At 52.0% G+C, this 21,436-nt stretch overlaps 1 protein-coding gene across 2 annotated transcripts; it reads right to left on the bottom strand.

Moving 5' to 3' along the window:
- Positions 1-670: 670 nt before the first annotated feature.
- Positions 671-14,598, bottom strand: MFSD13A (major facilitator superfamily domain containing 13A). 2 transcript variants are annotated; one of them, XM_069460253.1, is made up of 9 exons: positions 14,551-14,598; positions 6,548-6,788; positions 6,046-6,128; positions 5,024-5,476; positions 4,748-4,871; positions 4,024-4,120; positions 3,315-3,486; positions 3,044-3,237; positions 671-1,975 (listed from the first exon to the last, which is right to left on the bottom strand). In XM_069460253.1, the coding sequence occupies exons 2-9, from the start codon at positions 6,713-6,715 to the stop codon at positions 1,713-1,715; spliced, it is 1,554 nt and encodes a 517-aa protein (XP_069316354.1). In that variant the 5' UTR covers positions 6,716-6,788; positions 14,551-14,598; the 3' UTR covers positions 671-1,712. The 2 variants fall into 2 exon arrangements, with proteins under 2 accessions (XP_069316354.1, XP_069316355.1); XM_069460254.1 differs by lacking the exon at positions 5,024-5,476.
- Positions 14,599-21,436: the final 6,838 nt, after the last annotated feature.

Genomic DNA, 21,436 nt, shown 5'->3' with positions numbered 1-21,436 from the left:
GCTGGGCCTCTTTCTGTCTGTGGCCACTGCTGGGTGGGAAGAAGGACGAGCTGTGATCCTGAATCTGAGGTGGTGACTGGGCCTGGTCTGTCCTCTAGAGGGCATTGTCGCACCAGCCAGACTTACCCAGGCTGCACCAAAGTTCCAGCCTGTCGGGTGGATGCGGAGAAAATCACGTTCACACCAACGCCCAGGTTCAAGGCCTGAGATTCCCTGTGTACACACTCGAGCTCATGGGTGAGATTCAACTCTGAATGACAGGAGCAGCTCTTGACATCTCTGAAATGAGAGGTTCTCAAAACTTTCATGTGTATTAGAAACAGTTTCTGATACCCACAATCAAGATACCCATTTTAAACCTGTACTTGGGGGGAAATTACCAGGCGCTTGACAAATGTTAAGCCATTTAATCTTCCCAGTAACCCTACAAAATGTAGGTGTTTATTATCCATTGTACAGATAAGGATCTGGAGCCACAGAAAGATCAGGCAATTTCCCAAAGCTCCACCCTTTATCATCTTGGATGTGAACCCAGGCAACAAAACCATAGAGCCTACATTTTTAGCCACTATGCAGACTTTCAAAAACCACCGGCTTAGAGCAAGTAGTTCCCAACTGGGATCAATTTGCCTCCCAGGATGCATCTGGCAATGTCTGGACATGTGTTTCCTGTCACAACTGGAGGAAGGGGAGGTGCTACTGGCACCTAGCAGGTAGAAGCCAGAGATGCTGCTAAATGTCCACAACAGAGTTATCTGGCCCCAAATGTCTCTAGTGCCAAGGTTGACAAACGCTGGCCTGCAGCAGTGGTTTTCATCCCATCTGTGTGATAAAATCGCCAACAGAGATTTCCCAAATCTGAGAACCTATAAGAGGCTCCTCTGACTCCCGTTGTCCAGCAGTGGTACATGGGAAATGCACTGGGGCTGCTGGCTCCAAGCCTAAAGGTCATCTTGGTCCCCAGCACCTATGCAGCTACCAACCTGCATTTTTCTCCCTGGCACCTCAGGGAGTCCGATGTAAGTAACCCACCATTCCTTTGCAAAAATGCTCCCAGGTGCTTTTTGTAGTCAGTGAGGAGTCCTGACACCCAACCCACCACTCACATACACAGCACAGACCTGAGGAACAGGAATGACTGGCTTTAATCAGTCTGCAACAAAATCACCCTCTGGAGGCCTAGTGGGCTGGGGGAGCCCTACGGCAGGGGAGGTGTGCTATGTCCAGCACAGCTGAAGTGGAGAACCCTCTGAGAGAAACCACTGGAAGGGTGGAAGGAGGGGCTGTGGAATGGACAGCTTCCCCTGACTGGGTAGAAGGGAGCAGTTGCAGTATCAAAAGTGGTTCCTGAGCCCACCTGAGTGGCCAGCCCCAGCCAGGCAGTAGGATGGGCTTCCGAGCCCCATGGCAACCCCGTGTGCACGCAGGGCAGCCCTATCCCTTCTTGGTCCTCTTCTTTCCTCCTGCCCCACAAGGGAAGCAGGTCCCAGGTCCCTGAGCACATTTGGCCCAGCCCTTGCCCAAGCTGGGCCAGGCAGCTAAGCAGAAGCTTAGACCTCAGTGACAAGTGTGGCTCAACCCCAGGAGCTTCTACCCTGCCATCTGTCCTCCAGGCCATACCCAAGGAAGGCGGAGGAGCAGGAAGCTGGTAAAAGTGGCTCCTGCCCTGGGCTTCAGGCCGTGTCCTCAGTAGGGTAGCCTTGCTGCACCTCTCACACTGTCTTAATGTCCAGGGTTTGGGCCCGTGACAAATTCTGGCGCTGGGCCTTGACCATGTGCAGGCGTCTCCCGTGCAGCGTGAACTGGGACCAGGTAAAGAGCTGCAGCAGAGCACAGGTGATGGGCACCAGCACCAGCAGATAGAAGCACCCCTGGCGGAGCGTTGGGGCCTGTGCAGGAGCTGGGGCTGGGGGCTCTGGCCAGGGCTGGGCACTCCCTACAGGGGTCATTGGGGGCTGCTGGAAAAGGTCATGACCTAGGACAAGAGGGCACAGAAAAAACATGGTCAGCCAATTCCCATCCCAGCGCTGGTTCCCTCTGAAGGCCATGGTGTGACATCTCAAACATCACACGCACATGTCCAAACCACAGCTCTCAATTCCCCCCACCCCCCAAACCCACTCCTCCCCTAGTCTTCCCTTCTCGGTGAAGGGTACCACCCCCTCACCCAATAACGCAGGCCAAAAGTCCCAAAAGGCATCCTCAATTCCTCGCTTCAGTGTACTCCATCACTCTCCAACATTCCAATCCTTCATCTCCCCCCAACTCCAAAACACCCCCCCACCCTGGTCTAAGCCTCCATGGCCTCTGCTAGTCTCCCAGTTATCTCCCTGCTGTTCCCACCCCAGCCTCCTACAGTCTGTTTTCCATACAGCAGCCACAGTGAACTGTAAAATACATAAATCTGACCACGTCACTTCCCCACTTAAAACTCTCTCAACAGCTTCCCTTTGACTGAAAATAAAACCCAAACCCTGCTTGATCGACAGACCCCTCTTCACTTTTCCAGCCCCATCTCCTAACCACTCCCGAAACCTTAGGCCTTTGCACTTGCTGTTCCCTCTGCCTGGGATGCACTGTGCTCTTTTCTAGACCAAACTCTTGCCATTCAGTTCACATCCTGAGGGCACCTTCCCTGATCACACCAAGTAGCTTCTCAGTGACGCTGTCTCACATCTCCCTGTCTAATTGTTACTATGGCACTTATCCCCGCCTGATGTTTTCCTGTTTGACTGTTTGTTGCCACCCCCTCCCCCACCCGATTAGAATATAAGCTCCGTGATGGCAAAGGCCTTTTCTGTCTTACTCATTGTTATCTCCCTGGCACTCAGAGCCTGCACAGAGAAGGTATTCTGTACATATTTGTTGAGTGAATGAATGAATGAACTAAGAAAGAATGGAGGAATCAGAGAGCCAATGCCTCTACCCATGTGGGGAGGGGCCAGTTGCCATCCTCTCTGATTCACTGGACCCAGCCTTGCCAGCCAGGTGAGCTGTGCCCCCTGCAGCCTCGGGAGCCCCTTGCTTTCCCCTGGGCCCTCACCTGTGTAGAAGCAGAGCAGCCAGGTGCCCAGCAACGGGGCAAAGGTCTGGCCCGGCTTGGTCACAAGGGCAACCATGCCAAAGAGAAGCGCCGAGGCCGCCTGCTTGCGGTGGTTCAGCACCAGGTCCTCGTCCACCAGGTCAGTGACCACTAAGGTCAGCAGCTTACAGGTGCCCTCAGTGAAGACACGGTTGCTGCGGTTGGAGAGAGAGCGTGGCGAGAGTGAAGGAGGGGGACAGAGGTGCAGGGGCGAGGCTGGGCAGGAGCATACCTGGCAATGAAGAGGCAGAGCAAGCCGAGGTGGTCTGGGCCAGCCAGCAGCATGAGCAGGCTGAGGCCCAGCTTGAGCAGGAAGAGCCCCCGCACCACAGCGTAGACACCCCAGCGTCGGCACAGGGGCAGGAAGTAGAGGTTGTTGAGATGGGGAGCGACATAGGAGATGCCTGGGGAGGGGCGGGGGGGCACCAGCCTGTCAGGGGCACGGCTGCAGCTTTGGTGACTGCCCACATCTGACTGGATTTGTAGTGCACTAATGATGTGCTGGGCTCTGTGCGAAGAGCTTCACACTCTTTTATTTAATCCTCCCAATGCTTTAAGGTAAGTACTATTAATATCCCTACTTTACAGATGAGAGAGGGAGGGAGGCCCAGAGAGGAAATAACACACCCAAGGCCACCCAGCAAGACCACCCCCCCAAGCTTCAGACTACTGTCCTCCCGCTGTCCAGCCACTGCACTGCATTACCTCAGGGTGGCACCATCTCTAAGAAACCGAACAGGAGAGCAGCCCTACCCCCCGCACCCACCACAGGCTCCCACTCCCACCCTCTCTCCGGGAAAGCAAAGCTGGAGGCTGGAGGTGCAGCCTCTACCCTCTGCCACCTGAGTCCCAGATGGTGAGGTGGCTGTGCCTGCAGCTGGGCTAGGAGTTCTGGGGTACAAGCCTTTGTCCTTCCAGTCTGCCCGGGGCCACACACTCACCCAACAAGATGGAGCCCGTGGAGAGGGAGATGTGGTCTGACAACAGATGCTCCAGGAAGAGGGGGAAGAAGTTGCTGTTGAAATGGCAGTGGAAGACCTGTAACCCGACGGGGACAGTGAGGAGGCTGCCAGCCGGGAGGGAAGCCAGTAGGGCTGGAACCCAGTAGGGGAGCACATGTCCCCTGGTCCTCAGAGCAGCAGGTCTTTATCCCCACGTCCCTAAACATGCAACATGCCAGAACAAAACCCAAAACCACACTCCTGCTGCTTATCTGATTTTGTTAGAAGGCATGATAAAATAGTATTGGAACAATGAAAGGTTTTTTCTTTTTAACTGAAACACAGTTTCATGACATAAAAACAATTTATTTCTCAGTTTGGCCACATGTGTTATATACTACATGTGTTTTAGGTGTGGTACTTGGTGTTTTCAAAAGATTGTCACAGAGTCCCCAAAGGGAGCATCTCCCTTTCATATCCTCACTTTATAGGTGAGGACAGGGCTGGCCAGAGTCGCTGAGACCTGCCTGAGATCACACAGGAAGGGAGGGGATCAGATGGTGCTAGAGTCTGCGGAGTCGACTCCCCAACCTGTGTTCCTGCCACTGAACCATCCAGCAGTCCGCAGGGGCGGCCCAGAACCGAGTTCCAGCTCTTGAGGAACCTGTCCCCTTGAGTGAGGCTTAGCCCAGCCATGGAGGGGCCTGCAGGCTGCTCCCCGTACCTGCACCAGGTCCATGCCCACGAACCACAGGAAGTTCCGGTGGCGTGCCAGCTGCCGGAGGTACTGGCCCAAGGTGACGCTGCCCACTTCCTCACTGCCCACAAGCAGCTCCTCTCCACACAGGCTGTGGGGCAGAAGGGAGTCGAGAACTGCTTGGGGCTGGGCCAGAGTCATCCCCGACCCCAGAGCAGCCACCCAGCAGCCAGGGGACCCAGCACTGAAATCAGACCCAGAAGAGTGCTGGTGGGAACCTGGGCAGCAGGGCTGGCCACTCACCCACCATCCACAGCCAGGACTGAGCACCCAGGCTCCCTTCTGGCCACCTCAACCCGCCGCCTCAGCAGTTGTGTGGCCCCCAGAAAGCCCAGCCCAGAGCCGGTGGCCAGTGTGACGCAGAAGGCGCGGAAGGAGGAGAAATCCTCCTTGTTCCAAAAGGCGTAGGAGGCAAAGACAGAGAGTGAGCCAGCCGCGCTGAAGAGGGAGCAGCAGAAGTTGAGGTGGGTGCGATCGTGGGCCGAGAGGGCCAGGTCAGCCAGCAAGGCGTGATGGTGCAGGTCCACGAGCGTCAGGAAGCCATCGTACAGGCATAGGCACAGCAAGAACTGCAGGCCAGCCGGGGCCCAGGGCACCCAGAACGCCAGGAACGACAGTGCCAGCAGCGGCCCATGCCAGCTCAGCGCCCGCACGCGGGCCAGCACCACAGCCCTCGAGGAGAGCCCAGCGCCCGACCTGCCAGGGAAAGGAGGGCTGTTGAGAGATGCCCTTTCAGCCTTGGCAGGCCCCAGCTCCTCCTGCCCAAGTCCCAGAGGGGGGATGGAGGCCCAGAGTGTGGGACTCACAACAGCATGGTCCCACTGTGCCCCAAGTCCCCAGCCTTCAATTTAGGAAGCACAACTCACCAATGGGTACACTGTCCTCTGCCCCAATCTCTTCCCTTAGTAGCCTGTCAGGGCTGACGGCCAAAGGGTGGTGGGACACCCACTACTCAGGCTTGGGGACAGCGATAGCTCAAACAGGGATGGGGTAAAGGAATCTGCTGGAAGCAGCAAAAGGTGTCTGCAGTACAGCCAAGCCAACCTGGGGTAAATCTCTTCCCCTGGAGAGCAAGGCTAGGGATAGTCAAGGCTACTCTTCCAGCCTGGACAGAACCTGCCCTGGACCCCAGGAATGAGGGGACATGGACAACCCCTGAAATGGTCTCCCTCCTTTCCCCCCCACAAACACAGGCAGGGGTCCTCCAGCTCTAGGAGCAGTGGGGTGGGACTGAACCAGTTATGAGCCGTCCCTAAGACACAAACCGGGGCTGGGAGCTGAGGAACTGGCGGTCACTGAGCCAGCCGAAGAGGGGGTCATTGAGGCTGTTCCAGAGGAGAAACACCATCTGCAGGCAGAGGGGAGATGGGGTAGGTGGGCTCTTCTCCAGGGTTACCCCTACCCCAGCTGCTCACCACCCTCACAGATGGCTGCAGCCTTCCTGCCTGCAAACTTTTGCTCTCTGCCAGCCACTGCCCCTTCCAGACTCTGACCCATCAAGGGCCCAGCTGTTACATGTACCCAGCTGATCAGATTAGTATATGAGAGTATATTATACACATGCGTATACAGAACAGTGACTATATAAGACAGTGGCCAGGAGAGCTGGTCTCCTCTACACTGAGGGTTATCGAGGCCTCCACCAGCTTTTCTTGCTGAGTCTGCCCCACGCCCCTGACGAGGCAGGACCCAGCACCTGCCATCTGCGTGGCAGCCCATGCATCCTCTCTTCTCCCACCCAGGCTAGCCACCCAGCGCTGGCCCTACCTCTCCAACCCAGAAGGCCGTTTTGTTGATCTTGTACACTGAGACAAAGGTGTCCACGTAGTAGAGCAGGAACACATTGTGCAGGATGGAGGTGAAGAGGGCCAGGGAGCCATAGACCACGGCCGTGGGCAGGCCCAACAACCAGGTCTGGAGGCGACCCAGCCCCATGGCTGCCAGCCCCAGCCTCAGCCCCAGGAGCACTGAGGGCTCATGGCCATGGCCAGTCTCACCATCCTTGTCCCTGGGGAAGAAGGAGTCAGTTAGCGGCAGGGATCAGAGCCAGCTCTGCTCTTAACCTCAAACCTCTGAGTCATTTAAAAACTCATTTCCACTGGGAGAGAGTTTGTACTTAAAACAAAGCTGGGGAATCATCAATGAAGTACAGCTGAAACGATGCTAAGTCAGATACCACTACTCTGGGAGTAACGCGGAAACTGACAAAGCCTGTGGGAAGAGAAGGGCGACAAGCGAGCACTGAGCCAGGTCGTGTGCCGGGGCTGGATGCTCAGTACCATCTTACATCCACACTTAGACCTCAACGGTCTGGACGCGACAACCCTGGTCCTGGGCACACACTGTACTTACAGTAAAACCTCAGGCAAGCTACTTAATCCAAGCCTCAGTTTCCTCCTCTATGAAAGGTAAGAGGGGATGGTGCTGCCTACTCTGCAGAGGAACTTAAGGATTAAATGAGGTAACTTACAGAAAGTACTCAATAAACACATGTTGGTAGTGTCATTCATATTTTCACAAAATCCCAACAAAGTTTATAGTACTATTAGATTTTATAGGAGTGCAACCCCAAAGCTCAGAGATGTTAAGGATTTTGACCAATGTCACACAGCAAAAAAAGCACCAAACTTGAATCCAGACCTGTCTGGCTCCAAAGCCTTTTCTGCCACTTGACCTCCCAAATCAGGTTCCTATGCACTGTTGGGGAGAAAAGTAAAACCTGGGGTGACATGTGATCGGTGACAAGAGTGGTAAGAGTCCACAACTGCTCATACACTTTGATTCGGGAAATTCCACCTCAAGAAACTAATCCAGGCCGGGCGCGGTGGCTCACGCCTGTAATCCTAGCACTCTGGGAGGCCGAGGCGGGTGGATCGCACAAGGTCAGGAGTTCGAGACCAGCCTGAGCAAGAGCGAGACCCCGTCTCTACTAAAAATAGAAAGAAATTATATGGACAACTAAAAATATATATAGAAAAAATTAGCTGGGCATGGTGGCGCATGCCTGTAGTCCCAGCTACTTGGGAGGCTGAGGCAGTAGGATCGCTTAAGCCCAGGAGTTTGAGGTTGCTGTGAGCTAGGCTGATGCCACGGCACTCACTCTAGCCCGGGCAACAGAGCGAGACTCTGTCTCAAAAAAAAAAAAAAAAAAGAAACTAATCCAGGCGGGGTGTGGCAGCTCATGCCTATAATCCTAGCACTCTGGGAGGCCTAGGTAAGAGGATCACTTGAGCTCAGGAGTTTGAGACCAGCCTGAGCAAGACTGAAACCCTGTCTCTAATAAAAACAGAAAAATTAGCCAGGCATGGTGGCATGCGCCTGTAGTCCCAGCTACTCGGGAGGCTGAGGCAGGAGGATTGCTGGAGCCCAGGAGTTGGAGGTTGCAGTGAGCTACGATGACACCACTGCACTCTACCCGGGTGACAGAGCAAGACTCTGTCTCAAAAAAAAAAAAAAAAAAACCTAATCCAAAGGAATGTGTACAGAGATGTTCATCACAGCAAAAAGCTAGACACAGCCCAAGAACACAACAAAGGGACCACCTGAGCAAGCTCAGCGCTTTCCAGAAAGGACCTGCACGTGGGCAACATCAACACATGGGGAGAGAAACTCAAGAACATGTTACATGAAAAGAGAGAACAAAGGACAGCAGAACCGTGCACAAAGACCAACAGCTAGGATGACCAAGAGTGGGAAGGGAAATAAAAGTCAGATCCTGGCCGGGCGAGGTGGCTCACGCCTGTAATCCTAGCATTCTGGGAGGCCGAGGTGGGAAAATAGCTCGAGGTCAGGAGTTCGAGACCAGCCTGAGGAAGAGCAAGACCCCCGTCTCTACTAAAAAAAAATAGAAAGAAATGATCTGGCCGACTAAATATATACAGAAAAAATTAGCCGGGCATGGTGGTGCATGCCTGTAGTCCCAGCTACTCAGGAGGCTGAGGCAGTAGGATTGCCCAGGAGTTTGAGGTTGCTGTAAGCTAGGATGATGCCATGGCACTCACTCTAGCCTGGGCAACAGAGCAAGACTCTGTCTCAAAAAATAAATAAGTAAATAAATAAGTCAGATCTTTATTAGTCCAGTGCTTCTTAAACTGTAATATGTGTAGGAGTCACCCGCAGACTTTATTAAAATGTAGATTCTGACTCAGGAGATCTGGGAGGAATCTGAGACTCTGGATTTCTAACAGGCTCCCAGGTGAGGTTGAAGTGGCTGGTCTATGACATTTTAAGCAGCAAAGCCTTAATTAAGTCTCTTTTTTAGACTCAAACCTGTCCTTGCCCCATGCCCCAGTGGCTCTCCCTGCCTAGCGCACCAAGGCCACCACCCACCCCCTCCACCCGGCTGGCAAGGCCTCTGCAGTCTGGCCTCTCCCAGCCTGTCCAGTCCAGCCTCCTCTGGCCAGGCCTCCGTCCTTGCAGCTTCCTCCCACGGGCAGCACCCTCCTCATCTGTATCTCCCCCATTCTGCAGGAGCCAGCCCTGTGTCCAGGAGACCTTCTCCAACCCCTCGGGACTCGCCAGTCCTGCCCACCCTGCACCCCATTTGCTCTGTCTGCACAGCAGACACTCCTGACTGCTCACCCCTACCTGACTGTGGGGTTTTCAAGGGCAGGGCCTGTGTCTTCGCCTTCTATCTCGGAGGCTCTGAGGAGGATGAGGAGGGGATCTCACTGCTCTCTCCAGCTCACTGAAGAGCGAGTGGTGACTCACTCACGAGATCCATATGCACCTCCCCCTCCCCATGCCAACCTTGTGTCAGTCTATGCCTAGCAGTGGGGGAACGAGAGAAGGAGAAGTGGCCAAAACTACCTGAAAGCAGCCCTGCACCTGTGAGACTGTTCCCTGGGTGGGCCACAGTGATCCGATCTTGCCCCCAGGCAGGAGGATGGGCAGGGGGCCCTTGAGGCCCTGAAAGAAATGATTTTCTTTCTTTTTTTTTTTTTCCTCAGAGCTTTATTGAGGTATAACTGACAAACAATATACTGCATATATTCAAAGTGTACAGTCTAAGTTTTACCATATGCATGTGTTTCCCCCGAGAAACCATCACCACAATCCAGATAACGAACGCATCCATCACCCTAAGTTTCCTCGGCACTGCTTTTCTTTTTTTTTTTTGAGACAGAGTCTCGCTCTGTTGCCCGGGCTAGAGTGAGTGCCGTGGCGTCAGCCTAGCTCACAGCAACCTCAAACTCCTGGGCTCAAGTGATCCTCCTGCCTCAGCCTCCCGAGTAGCTGGGACTACAGGCATGCGCCACCACGCCTGGCTAATTTTTTCTATATATATATTTTAGTTGGCCAGATAATTTCTTTCTATGTTTAGTAGAGACGGGGTCTCGCTCTTGCTCAGGCTGGTCTCGAACTCCTGACCTTGTGCGATCCACCCGCCTCGGCCTCCCAGAGTGCTAGGATTACAGGCGTGAGCCACTGCGCCCGGCCGGCACTGCTTTTCTAAGTGCCATGGTGGAAAGAAGACACACCTGGACATCTCACAAGTCCTGACTCTACCATTTACCACCTGTGTGACCTGGAGCGATTTACTTAACCTCTCTGTGCCTGTTCACAGTCAATGAGAAAATAAAGCACTAAAGCTTTAAAGACGATTACTATCCAACCTCTCAGATCTTCCATAAAAGGGACAGGGCCCCACGACCTGACATACAGGTCAGGAGTGAGGATTAAATGAGATCCTTTCTGAAGTGTTTTGGGGCTATAAACACACCCTACACCTCTGTCACTATCCTTAAAAGGTTACATTCTGTGATTGCCCCAGGGCTTTCAGAACTCCCTGCCTCAACCCCAAAGCTGCAGTCGAAAGGGAGTGACGCCTCCCCACCCCTTCTCAGATGCCCATGGACGTGCCCCTGTTGCCAGAGGTGAGCCCTGCACACAAGGTCCCCAACCTCCCCCAGCCGGCTCCGTGCACCTACACTGGGATGAGGGTAGAAGAAAACTTCAAAAGGTAGAGAGATGAAAAGAGTATGACTTTTGCCGTCAGAGGGCCTGGGTTCAACTCCCAACTGCACTTCCTACTAAGATTGTAACCTAAGGCAAATCATTTAATTTTTCTGAGCCTTGGCTTCCTCATCTATAAAATGGGATAATAATGCCTATTTTTTTTTAATAGGGGTACAGAAAGGATTAAACAAATGTCCAGGAAGCCCAGAATGTTGTGCTTGTCACACAGAATATGCTCACAAACTGGCTTTTTCTTTTCTGGGCTAGAGTGTTGTGGCATCATCATAGCTCACAGCAACCTCAAACTCCTGGGCTCCAAGCATCCTCCTGCCTCAGCCTCCGAAGTAGCTGAGATTACAGGCACACACCACTACACCTGGCTAATTTTTTCTATTTTTAGTAGAGGTGGGGTCTCACATTTGCTCAGGCTGGTCTCGAACTCCTGAGCTCAAGTGAGCCTCCCACCTCGGCCTTCCAGAGTGCTAGGATTACAGGCGTGAGCCACCACGCCTGGCCAGAAACTGGCTTTTTCTTGGGCTCACTTAGATCAGGGTAGGAGCAGGGGAATATCCTGGTAATCAGACCCCTTCCTAGGTAGGGGAGTTTGAGAAAAAGATGAGGCACAGGAAGGAAAGTCAGAAAAGGGGGGCCTGCAAGGAGCAGGAACATACACAACGTTTGGGAATGCCAGAGACAAACTCCCAGCACAGTCCTGAGCTGAAGGCACAGCAATCTGTCCAGGTGAACAGCTGCCCCAGAGAGGGAGCTGGGGGAGGAGTGTGCGGGGTTACTCTTCAGTGGTTTCTCTTCCAGATTCCCCTCCTCCATCAGGAAACAGCCTTCCCCTCTTGCCCTCCCTACCCTCAACCCGCCCCAGCAGAGAACAGCAGCCCTGCCTTTCTGAGGGAACACTGCTTGGAGCCCACACCAGCCTTGTTGCATAAGCTGGGTGACATATCCTATAATCTGCAACCACTCCACCTGCCCCCTTGGCACCTTCTAGGGCCCATCTGCCCTTGGTATAGTCCCGGCTGGTGGCCTTGAGCCAGCCACTGCCTCTCCCTGAGCCTCAATCTCCTCACCTACAAAGTGGGGATGTTAATGCCCATCTTATAGATGGCTGTGGGCTGAAATGCAAAAGGAATATAAAGCACCAAGCATATTACCTGGCACACAGAAGACCCACAATACATGATAGCTATTTTTTTTCATGTCTCTGAAGTTTAATTCATGATCAGTCATTGAGCCCTCTGCCAAATCCTTGACTGAAGTTGTCTTTTCAGCACCCAAGCTTGATGCCTCTTGTTGCCTTCACCATCGTAGCCCTCTTGTCTATCATCCTCAAATTCTTTTTTAAATACCACCTTCAGGCCGGGCGCAGTGGCTCACACCTGTAATCCCAGTGCTTTGGGAGGCTAAGGTGGGAGGATTGTTTGAGGTAGGAGTTTGAGACAAGCCTGGGCAACATATTGCAAGAACTCATCTCCACAAAAAATTTTAAAAATTAGCTTGATGCAATGGCACGTGCCTGTGTTCCCAGCTACTGGGGAGGCTGAGGGAGGAGGATTGCTTGAGCCCAGGAGATCCAGGTTGCAGTGAGCAATGATCGTGCCACTGCACTCCAGCCTGGGCAACAGAGTTAGATCCTGTCTCTAAAAATAATAAATAAATAAATGCCACCTCCACACTTTTGTTCATGCTGTTCCTGCCACCTGGATACCCTAAATGTGACCACATATCATTTCTCAGGCACATAGGATATGCTTGGCTTTTACATGCATCATCACGAATCCTTACGGCTCTGTTACTATTGCCATCCACATTTGATAGATGGAGAAACCGAGGCTCTGAAGGTTAAATAACTGGCCCAAAGTCACAGAGCTATTAGAGGCCAAGATCCAAAACAGCAATCTCTGCATTTTTCACCTCACCATACCACCCCAATCTTGTCAAATCCTGCCCATTCAGTGTCACAGGACCAGTTAGCCCTGCTGAATACACCCACTCATGTGTGCTCTTCCCTTTTCAAATCCCTCAGCCCCTGTATCCAGGATCCAAATCCCTCCCTTACCCTCTTACAGCCCACAAGCTCTGTAAGGGCAGGGCCAGGTCAGCCCACCCTTGATTTCTGTCCTCTGCTTCCACCAGGCTCCTCCTCCATGCAGTAGGTGCTCACTTAATACCTGATGCGTCAATTTGCTCCTAAAACGCCAACGTGGGCATCCATGGCCCTAGGGAACAGCAGCTGCAGCAGCCATAGAAAGAGGCAACCCAGGAAGCTCGATGTGGCCCTCTGAGTAAAACGTGTAAAGCAAAGCAACAGGAGTCCGAAGAAGAATACAGATAATAACACGGAGTAACAGTTATCAAGCTTTCACCAAGTGCACAGCACTGTGCTAAGAAATACAGACACAGTCTGGGAAGAGAGCTCAGAGCTAGGACGGAGAAAGGGGCCAGATCAGAAAGGGTTTTGTAAACCTCACAAGATTCTATCCTAAGGACATTGGGATGGCAGGCACTAGGTGTGGGGAGGTGACAAGAATCAGATCTGTTTGGAAAGAGCCCATTGTCATCATGTAAAATCTCTCCCACCCTCTCCCCATCTGGCTCCTGGGAGATAGAGAACTAGAAAGAGATGGAAGCAGCAGTAACTCCCTGATTTTTGACCACCCTCTGGTGGGTGGGGGGCTGATGGATTTGGTGGAGGAAACTGAGACAGCCAAACTGGACCCTTGGTGAGAGGAGGATCAGAAGGAGTGGGGGGTGTTTGCTTCTGATTCACATTGGAAATGCTAAAGACTGAGCAGGAAGCATTAGTGCTTAGGGGAAAACCTACTAATAAGCATAACTTGGAGGTAGGCGCCCTGGGCCCGGTCTGCCTTTTATCACTAACTAGCTATCTAAGTTTACTCCTACATCTGTGAGGCAGAGAAAACAGTTCCCTTTTCTGCCTGTCCTCAGCGGTATCAAATGAACAGACGAAAATGAAAGGTATAATACCCAACGTGTCCCTTTCTCAACAAGCAGCTGAATTGTCTGCTGTGTTTCCTGTTTCACACTCTGGAATCTTATCTTCCAGCTCAGCCTCCCCACAGGGGTGCAGTTGGGGACCTTTCCTTTACCCCTGAAGCTAATGGGCTCCTCCTCCTCCTTCTCCTCCTCCTCAGGCTGGAAATGAGCTTTCACATTACTGGGGAAGAGACCTGCCTCTCTGCCCCCCAGATTACCACAGCAGCACTGGAGGGTCAACAACTTCACCCCAGTGGCCCCTCTCAAGCCACTGAGGAGTTTGGGGTCTACCCAGGCTCTTTCCTCAGTAGCTGGCGCTGAAACTTGTGTAGTGGATCTCCGTCTGCTCAGTAAAATCACCTGAGGAGCTGTTCAATAATACTGAGGCCCAGGCCTCACCCAGACCAATTAAACTGGAATCTCGGGATGGGGCCCAGCATTGATCCCATCGGTATTTTTTTTTAAAGCTCCTGAAGTGCCACCAGGGTTAAGCCATTATGCTAATGGTGTGGCTCCCAGACGCCCTGGGAGCTACCTAATCCACTGCATCCCTTTCCCTCAGACCCCCAGAGAGCCCTTCTGCAAAGATGCCACCTCGCCCCCTTAAGCCCAGCTTCTCCCACCCTAACCCCAGAACATTCCCAACCCACAACCTTATCACCTCAAGGACCCCCTCAGACAGCCCTCATGACTCCGAGAGAGGAAAGCATTCCCGTCCCCCTTGGGCCTGTCGTTTGTGTCACATCGGCCCCCATTCCTGCCCACTCCTGCCCCTGAGCCCCGGCCACGGGCCAGTGTCTCACCGAAATCGTGGCAGGCAAAGCCTTATCCCGCGGCTGTCCGGAGCCAGGTGCAAGCCAGTGCGCCTGCGCGCACGCCATCCTGGGCTTCCCCAGCTTCTCTCTCCGCCCCCGCGCGGTGATTGGCTCCGCGCGGCTCGGACCGCAGCTCGGGCAGGTGACCGCGCCTGAGGCTGCCGCCGCCATGTTTGTCTCGGGCGCTTGCCCTTAGGGACCAAAAAGAAAAAGTAAACGCTGGCAAATAGAGGCAGGTTGCCTGGATTCCTGACTGGCTCACACCTTCTCTTTCACCTCCACAAAGGCTTAATATCGCTTCAGTTCAACTAGTTTTTTTCTGAGTGCTCCCTTTCTTCCTCCCTCGTCCTTGATTAATATTAATCCGGAGAATGAAGACACCACCTTCCTCCAAGCCTTATGGTCTGACTGAATACAAAGCTGTGGCAGATTTGGAGGTGGCAGCGGCACGACCTGGGACTCTCTGATGCTGCATTGTGAGCCCCTCAAGGGTGGACAGGCCCAGCTTGAGCTGTGGGCACCATGGCTCTGGCCAGAGGAGCCAGAGCAGGGGACGTGGGGCACAGCCACCAGCCCCTGAATGAGTAGCCATGCAGGCGACCTCCTCGTATTAATAGTAGTAATGATAAAATATAAGGAAGAGTGAGCTCTTACTCTGTGCCCTGTACTGTGTTAAGAACTCTACGTGCATTATTTTGTGAGTCCTCACATTTTCCTAGGAGGTAAGCACTATTATCCCCATTTTACAAATGGGGAAACTGAGGTCCAGAGAGATTCAGTGACCTTCACACAACAAGCAAGAGGCCCAGTCAAGCTGGACCCCAGCTCTCCTGACTCCCAGGCAGGAGTCCTTTCTCTTCCTACCCCCGCCCAGGCCCTCAAAATGAAGTTTTGTTTCACTCAGTCTAGTTTATGGAGGATGTCCCATGTCTTCCCACAACTGGCCTGTAGGCCTGGATAGGTTTCTCAGCAACAGAACAGCACACATTCCAGACCTGCTGGATACCCCCACCCTGGGCAAGGAGCATGGCCTTTGGCTTCTGGGGGACCTGGAACTCAGTCCTCTAGCTCCACCACTTCTTTGCTGACAGACCCTCCTTTCATGAACCTCTGTTTTATGCCTTAGGGATTTGGGGACATTAAATGAGAAATAGGGGTGTAGGAGTTTTGTGAACTGTGACCCTTGTGCCTTTGTCAGTGGTCATCAGTAAACTCCCTGCAACAGGAATATCGTGCTCTCCCTCCTCCCTGACATCCACAGCAAATAGTCCAACATAGGAGCCCAGTGTCCTGGGGCTACAGCCTATTCCATCATTTCCTGGGAAGCCCCCAGGGACCCCATGAACCTTGCCTCCACCATCCATCTCCCACCAGCCTGTCTCATTTCCCTCCTTCTCCCCAATCTTCCCCCTTCAGACCCTCTGCTCAACTTCTATGGCCCTCAAGCCACACACACACACACGCACACGCACACACACCATCTGTTTTCTAAACTTAGGCAATTGCTAAAACCCCACCTGACTCCAGAAAGTCCTGATGACTAGGAGGAAAGTGACCATTTCTCCCCCATCCCCACCCCTGGCCTCCATCTGGCTGAGAATAGAAAGCAGGAAACCCAGCATTCAACAAGGAGTCTAGCATGTTGAATTGGCCTTTTCTGGCATGAATTGGGCCTTTTATAAATTTGCTAAAGGAATCCCCCTGCCTTTCTATCTCTGGCCAGTGTCTGCCTTTATATCAAAGCAAACCTAAGTCTTTACTTAGCCCTCCCTGAGTGTCTTGTGGGGGAAACAGGGGAATGGGGAGGGCCGGCAGGGGCCAGAACTGGATGTGACCCAATAGGAAAGACCTTTGGCCCCTCATGCTGTACTTAATTCCCCATGGTTATACTCTGAGGCCCCTCAGCCCTCAGGTTTTAGAGACAATGTAACCAGTTGCCTTTTTATGTCAGCACCAGGCCTGGGCCTTAGTAATTATCTCTCATTTCTCTCCGTGGTTGCCAGGCACAGAAGTAACTGGAGGGGACACGGGGTGCAGGTAGAGGCCATATCGCCTGCCTGACTCCTTGAGCCCTATTGGAGTCCCTGGACCACAGAACAGAGAGAGAGACACAAACACTCTCTGTCCTTGAAATGCTATCCTCCCTGGGCTTCCTACCTCTCTGATCCAGGTTCCGCCCTGTTCTCTTACCTTTCTAATTACTCCTCCTCAGTCCCCTCCACTGGGGCAGTTTCTCCCAGGGCTTCTAAAGGTGGAAGGAGGGTCCCCCAAGTTTCCATCTTCAATATTCTTCATTTATTCACTCAAACCTTTAGTCCATGCCAGGCCATAAGCTGTATGGGTTAAATGGGAAAACAAGATTGCTGCCTGCAAGAGGCACAAGTGGGAACTCAACAAGTTGGAAACCATGATGTCAACAGTGTGATCTAGACCAGAGATAAGCACAGGGTAGCAGCTGTTCTGGTAATGTCACCTACTACCTTTTCCTTCATGACTACTTCTACACCTCCCATCTCCAGCCTAAATGTAAAACCGCCTGCTGGACAGCTCCCAGAATGTCCCACCTGAACTCACCATTCCCCCAACTTTCAGTCCTCCTCGGGTGTTTTCTATCTTCAGGATTGCCTTGACCTCCCACCCAGGTGGCCAAGCCAGAAACATGTGCATCCACACTCTATCCTACCGCCTTCATCAAGGCTCCATCTAGAGCCATGGCATGAAACCCAGGTGAATTCCACTCCCATCTCTCTTTTCCATCCCTTGCTCCTGTTTGTTTGTCAATTTTCCTGGGCTAACATGAGAACCTCCTCCATGACTGGCCTCCAACCCCTCTCTCTCTCCAAACTGTCCTCCATCTTGCCCACAAGTGAGCTTCTGATCACAAAGTTCCCTGATCAAAAGATACTCAGGTTGCTGTATTTTGAAATTTTTCATAGCAGAATGCCACGTGGGGGGGAATACTCAGGGGTGTATCATTCATGCAGGCGATAGAAGACCACTCAAACTAGCTCAAACAAAAAAGGAATTTATTGGCTTGTGTAACTTAAATCCAGGACTCAAACAATGTCATTAGGACCTAACTTCTTTCTTTGTCCCTTGGTTCTACTTCTTTTGTGGCTTCACGCTCAGTCAGGCCTTCCCCTCATGACCTAGACCCCATTATTTCAGATTTCTGTCCTGAAGAAATGAAGCACTTCTCTTCACTCAAGGAGAATAAAGTCCTGGGCTTGGTTCGCACTGGCCCAAATTGGGTCACATGGCTAGCCCAAACCAATCACTATGGCCAGATGGCAGTGCTGATCGGTTTCGCCCTGAATCACCCAAAGTTTAAGGATAAAATACAATCAACTCTGCCAGAACCACTTTACTGAGAATAGATAAGGTGTGGGACCCCAAAATACTGGGGGCTGTTACTGGAATCAAGGTGAGAACGAATGCTGAGAAACTCACAGCTTGGTCATTATTTTTCTCATTTTACCCAAAAACTTCCTCCCCAGACCAGCAGAAGTCTACAGCAAGCACGTAGGGATCAAAACTAAAATGCACATTCTTTACCTTCCCAGGCTCAACTTGAGCTTGGTCTTGCACACACCCTACTCCCCACCCCGCTGTGACCCAAACAGATGGAAAACCTGGCCTGTCCCATAGGGTCCATTAGTGACCTCCAGGCTGGGGAGAGGTCAGTCTATGGATTGCCTTGGGTATTTCTCCTCGGGTGCTGGGATTTTAGGGAAGGGACAAAGTTATAAATAGGCATGGAAAAGTATATTAGTTTACTATTGGTGCTATAATAAATTAACACAAACTTAGTGGCTGAAAACAATACAAATGTATTATCTTACAGTTCTGGAGGTCAGAAGTCTGAAATGGGACTTGTTGGCTAAAAAGGCGTTGGCAAAACTGCATTCCTCTCTGGAGGTTATCCATTTTCCAGCTCCCAGAGGCTGCTTGCATGCCTTGGCTCATGACTCCTTTCCATCTTCAAAGCCAGCAATGAGCCAGGTGCAGTGGCTCACGCCTGCAATCCTAGCACTTTGGTAAGCTGAGGCGGGAGGATTGCTTGAAGCCGTGAGTTTGAGATCAGCCTGAGCAAGAGTGAGACCCTGTCTCCACAAAAAATAAAAAAATTAGCTGAGCATGGTGGCACGTGCCTGTAGTCCCAACCACTTGGGATCACTTGAGCCCAGGAGTTTGAGGCTATGATGACACTACTGCACTCTAGCCCAGGTGACAGAGCAAGACCCTGTCTAAAAAAAAAAAAAAAAAAAAAAGCTAGCAATGGCTGGTCAAGTCTTTCTCACATTGCATCACTCTGACAGTGACTGTTCTGCCTCCCTCTTCCCCATTTAAGGATCCTTGTGATTACATTGGGTCCACGCAGATAATCTAGGATAATCTCATTTTAAGGTCAGTTAATTAGCAACCTTAATACCACCTTAATACCTTAATTCTCTCTTCTCATGTAACATAACATAGTCATAAGTTCCCAGGGACGAGAACATGAACATCTTTGGTGGGGACTATTATTCTGCCTACCACAGAAGAACTCCCTCAACAAAGTCTCCTGTGTCCTGGGACCGGTCCTCAGAGTGGACAGAGGGCAAGGCTTCTAAGGAGTGTCAGGTAGATTACAAATGAAACTCTAGCCAAGCCCCTTGTCTCCATCTAGAGCCTAGCCCCAGCAGCTGCCTTCACTAGGCCACTGGCCCTAATTACTTAGGAGAGTAGCTCAGTCAGGAATAATGTGACATCACCAGGGGGAGTGTGGGAGGCCTTCCCAGAGGGCAGCTGGGTTTTGAGGATACTGAGAACCCAGAAAAACCTATAAGGTTCTGTAGGGATGCTGCTTGAGTCAACAGAAGGGGAAGGAGGCCGGGCACAGTGGTAATCCTAGCACTCTGGGGGCTAAGGTGGGAGGATTGCCTGAGGCCAGGAGTTTGAGACCAGCCTGAGCAAGTGTGAGACCCTGTGTCTACTAAAAATAGAAAAATTAGCTTGTCATGGTGGTGCATGCCTGTAGTCCCAGCTACTCGGGAGGCTGAGGCAGGAGGATCACTTGAACCCAGGAGTTTGAAGTTGTAATGAGCTATGATAATGCCACTGCACCCTAGTCTGGGCTACAGAGACTATCAAAAAAAAAAAAAAGGGGGGGGGAGGAAAGTATGGCAGCCCCACAGCTGGGAGAAGCTATCAGTTTGAATTACCCACAACTATCACTCACCCCACTGGAGAAGGAAGGGGTGGAGGGGTTCTGGCCCACAACTGAAGGGGCCTGGAGCTCAGACAGGGCTCACTCTGTCTCGATGAAGCAATCTTTCTGGCTTCACCCAAGTGACTTCTGGGCTTTGGCTTCAGTTGGACTGGGTTCAAATTTCACTGTGCTAGTTATAGGCTGTGTGATCCTGTTGCAGGATAAGAAGGGGGAGCCTTCACCAAATGACTGACCCAGAGACCAGGCAAGGGAGAAGACAAGCGTTTGGGATAGGGTCCAAATTCTGAGCCCCGAACAAAGAGTGTAACAGTCCTTTAAACGTTTTTAGGAAGGGTGAGGGGCACAGTTACAATGCTGTTATCTCTATTCCTAGTGGGGGCAGGGTCCTGAGCAGGCAGTGGTCAGGCATGCATGTCTTATCTTTTTGGTGCCTGCCTGCTCTTTGTAAGTAAGTTACAGAAGTCATAAAGCAAGTTAGCAGTTTTACAATCTAGATCCTTAGCAGTTTTTACAACTTTACACCTTTTGTCCCTGGTACAGAGTTCCCACCGAATTTCTTCCTGTTTCACAGGGGCTGAGGACCCCTACCACAATCCCAGGAAAGCAGCCTAACTTCTCTGAGTCTTTGGTTCCTTATACATTAAATGAGAATATCACTATGTATTTCACATGGCTGTTAAGAATTGAAAGCACTGTGTAACATTCTAAGGTGGGAGGATTTTGCGATAGTCTGAAAGAAACCCCAGCATGGATTGGCAATAAGACTAATATTGTGAGCATGAGTCTTGAGACAGACATGGGGTTGAATTTTGCCCTTACCATAACTACCTGTGTGAGTCTGGGCATGTTATTTAACCTACATTAGCCCCAGCCATTGAACACATTTATTGTGTACCAACTCTGAGGCAAGTAGCTTCTTGCTATGTAATGTGGGGATATTATTAGCACTACCTTCCTAGTGATGTAAACTTGAAGTCAGATGCTCACAAGCAACTTGATTGAGTGCCTGGTGTGCAGGAACTTCACTCAAATGTTAGGGTACCCCGGCCTATCTGGAGGGGCTGAGAGGTTGGGGTGTAGGAACTGGGGGCTAACTCAGTGATGCTGTGGGGAGGCAGATCCTGAGCTCAGGGCTCTGCCTTTAGGGCAGGGCCACTATGACCCGTGCTCACCCTGGTGCAGACAGAGGCTGGCTGGTTCCTGGCCAGATCGAGGTGTTTCCCTTTGCCTGGTAACGGGGAGGTGTGGCTGAGGCAGGGCATGGAGGGGAACAGTACAACTGAAAAGTGGTGGTGGAGGGGCCTCGCTCGGGATTCCTCTGGTTCCTCCAAATACTGGGGACCTGCTCCCCCAGGCTGAAGGAGACAAGTGAGTGGGGAGTTACTGGGAAGAGCATGACAGGAGCTGAGGGCTTGAAAAGGCCTTGGGTCCTTATTACATGCTGGGAGCCCGGGGTTCAGCCCAGCCCTGGGACAAGAGGTGAGGTGGGGAACTAAACATCTGATGTAGGGAGTTCCCCACAGCTATGATCCAGAGCTCTGGGTTGCCAGGGGCCAGGGACGGATAAGGGTAAGAACGAAGTCTGTAACCACACAGCCTCCACCACAGGTCCGGACCAGGATGAGGCCCCAATGAAAACGGACATCGCCTGAGGTTCGAATC

Source organism: Eulemur rufifrons, chromosome 28 (assembly GCF_041146395.1).
Source record: "Eulemur rufifrons isolate Redbay chromosome 28, OSU_ERuf_1, whole genome shotgun sequence".
Classification (NCBI taxonomy): Eukaryota; Metazoa; Chordata; class Mammalia; order Primates; family Lemuridae; genus Eulemur; species Eulemur rufifrons.
Note: the sequence above shows the minus strand (reverse complement) of the source record. Positions and strands in the feature narration are given on the sequence as shown.